This window comes from Tasmannia lanceolata, unplaced genomic scaffold (assembly GCF_043159265.1).
Source record: "Tasmannia lanceolata isolate RefF3 unplaced genomic scaffold, GAP_Taslan_0.1 ptg000006l, whole genome shotgun sequence".
Classification (NCBI taxonomy): domain Eukaryota; kingdom Viridiplantae; phylum Streptophyta; class Magnoliopsida; order Canellales; family Winteraceae; genus Tasmannia; species Tasmannia lanceolata.
Genome location: NW_027518683.1, coordinates 13,079,281 through 13,081,390, shown reverse-complemented (window position 1 = coordinate 13,081,390; position 2,110 = coordinate 13,079,281). Strand labels below are relative to the sequence as shown.

At 38.4% G+C, this 2,110-nt stretch overlaps 1 protein-coding gene across 1 annotated transcript; it reads left to right on the top strand.

The window, feature by feature from the left end:
* Positions 1 to 979: 979 nt before the first annotated feature.
* On the top strand, positions 980 to 1,826 carry LOC143878398 (uncharacterized). Its single transcript, XM_077380687.1, has one exon. It carries the CDS (start codon positions 1,310 to 1,312, stop codon positions 1,511 to 1,513), a length of 204 nt encoding a protein of 67 aa, XP_077236802.1. The 5' UTR covers positions 980 to 1,309; the 3' UTR covers positions 1,514 to 1,826.
* Positions 1,827 to 2,110: the final 284 nt, after the last annotated feature.

The following is a 2,110-nucleotide window of genomic DNA, read 5'->3' as shown; positions in this document are numbered from 1 at the left end:
TAAGTACGAGGAGGATATGGGTGTGTGTTACCTTTTGAATATCTACTTTTCATTTTATATTGATGAGGAATGCTAGATTTATCAGTGCCCTCGCAGAAAAAAAGGGGCAAAGGGCTCTCCCATTGGTCAAATTCCATTAAAGACATGTTAGAATATGTGGGATCCAACGGTTGGATTGGGTTAAGATCTCACCGTTGGATCATCTTGGAGGTAGATTGGGTAAGTGGCTAAATGAAGCAACTAGATAAATTAGCCAAGTGGATTAGAAGAGGCAAGCAAGAGAGATTAGGAAAGTAGATTTGATTAGGTTAGATTATAATATTCTAGTGTTATCTCTTCCATAGTCTGCTTGATCTCTTTCTATGTTTATCATGTATGTGTTCAATATAAGCACACCTTGAGCTCTATTGTAAATCATCCAAGATTAATATAATTCTCTCAAATTTTACAAGACAGTTATGATCTTAATTTTCTGTGCCATCTGAAATGGAATTTGGCTAATGGGGGTGCTCTTTGCCCCATTTTTTGCAAGGGCATATGTGAGTCTAGCATTCCTCTATATTCATTTGGGGATACAAAAAATAATAGATAATTTTTCTAGGATACGATCATTCTGAACAAGCAAATAGAATGAATCAGTTACTAAACAAGTTCATGAAAGAGTTGTAAATCCCAACCACGGGACTGAACTTGAACCAAGCAAACCAATGAACTAGGTAACATAGAACGGGCTTTTATCTTCTGAGCCCATCTTGACAAATAACATTGCAATTCAAAATACGCGCTACTTGCCAACAAACACATAATACACTGGTAGAGGTCCTGCCTAACCCCTTCTTATCTATTAAAAACATCCAAGATATGAAATGGAGGTTGCCCCACTTTGTAAGTTTTCTATTTTAAACAGGGCGAAATGATATATTCGTCCTCTCTTCCTTCTTCCCTGCACCACCTGCAAGCTTCTTGTGTAACAAAAGTACACAAAATCGGCAGGGGCGGAGCTACATGTAGCATAAGGGGGCAGGGAATTCGGCCAAACTCCTTAATAGGCCCAACCCAATTGGGCCCAACCTTATGTATAACCTGCCCCCTTATATATAAAACCGTGGTCTATTGAAATCGGTTAAATCGAATGCGAAACGCGAGCAAGTCACAAGCGGTCGCATATTCCTGACACGACCCACAATTTCATTTCACCCACCCCTTATAAATTCTCCTCACCCCGCTTTTCTGCCTGCAAAAAAAAAAACAGGCAACTGAGAGAAAGAACTTCTTTATTCGTTCTGGTTACAAAAGGAGAGAAAAAGAGATGTGTTCGTTATGGATTTGTGACGAACAAGAGAGGGTGTTGGGCACACAAAGGGCTCCAGGCTGTTGTCCATACTGTGGAGGGTTGGTTCAATCCATGGACGTTGAGAGCAAGTGGACCTTTTGTTTTCTCCCTCTTTGTTTCAAAACCAAGAGGAAGTTTTTCTGCACCATCTGTGCTAAGCGTTTGGTTGTTTACCCATGACACCACTACCTTATTATTACTATTATTATTCTTCATGTGTCTGTATATGTATGGTTGGGTGTAGTTAGATAGAGTTTGATTTTGGGTGTGAGTTATTTTATCTTTCTTAGGGAAGGTAAGGGAAGGGAATTTTCCAAATGGATCTTTATGAAAAGCCCATTTGATGCAGGATTGATGAGACTCTGTTGAAGGCAAAGATCTGTTTTTTCCTTATTGTAACTACGGTATGGAGAATGAATTACTGGTTGGTCTACTTTATTTTTTCCTTAATCTTTGTTTAAGAAATGGAATATGATCTGTGGTATTTTTTCCATTTTTATGAGAGTTATGATTGAATTCTGATTGGACTTAATTTTCTTCTCACTTGCTTGAATACCCATAACAGAGATTGTACTTGTATTTTAACAATTTCATGAGGAATTATAGAAGTAAATAACAAAATCAATTGAATCTGTTAGTATTCCTTTTCTCCTGTGTGAAGTGCTGTTCCATGGAAGGGTCTTTTGGCAGTCTACTTCAACATGTTGGGGCACTTCTCTGTCCCCAAATCAGATCTACGAAACATTAACCCTAGCCACTCAAAATTATCATAATGCC

Bases quoted from the DNA above. Each gene is read 5' to 3' on its own strand.
- LOC143878398 (XM_077380687.1), top strand. From the start codon at position 1,310: ATGTGTTCGTTATGGATTTGTGACGAACAAGAGAGGGTGTTGGGCACA.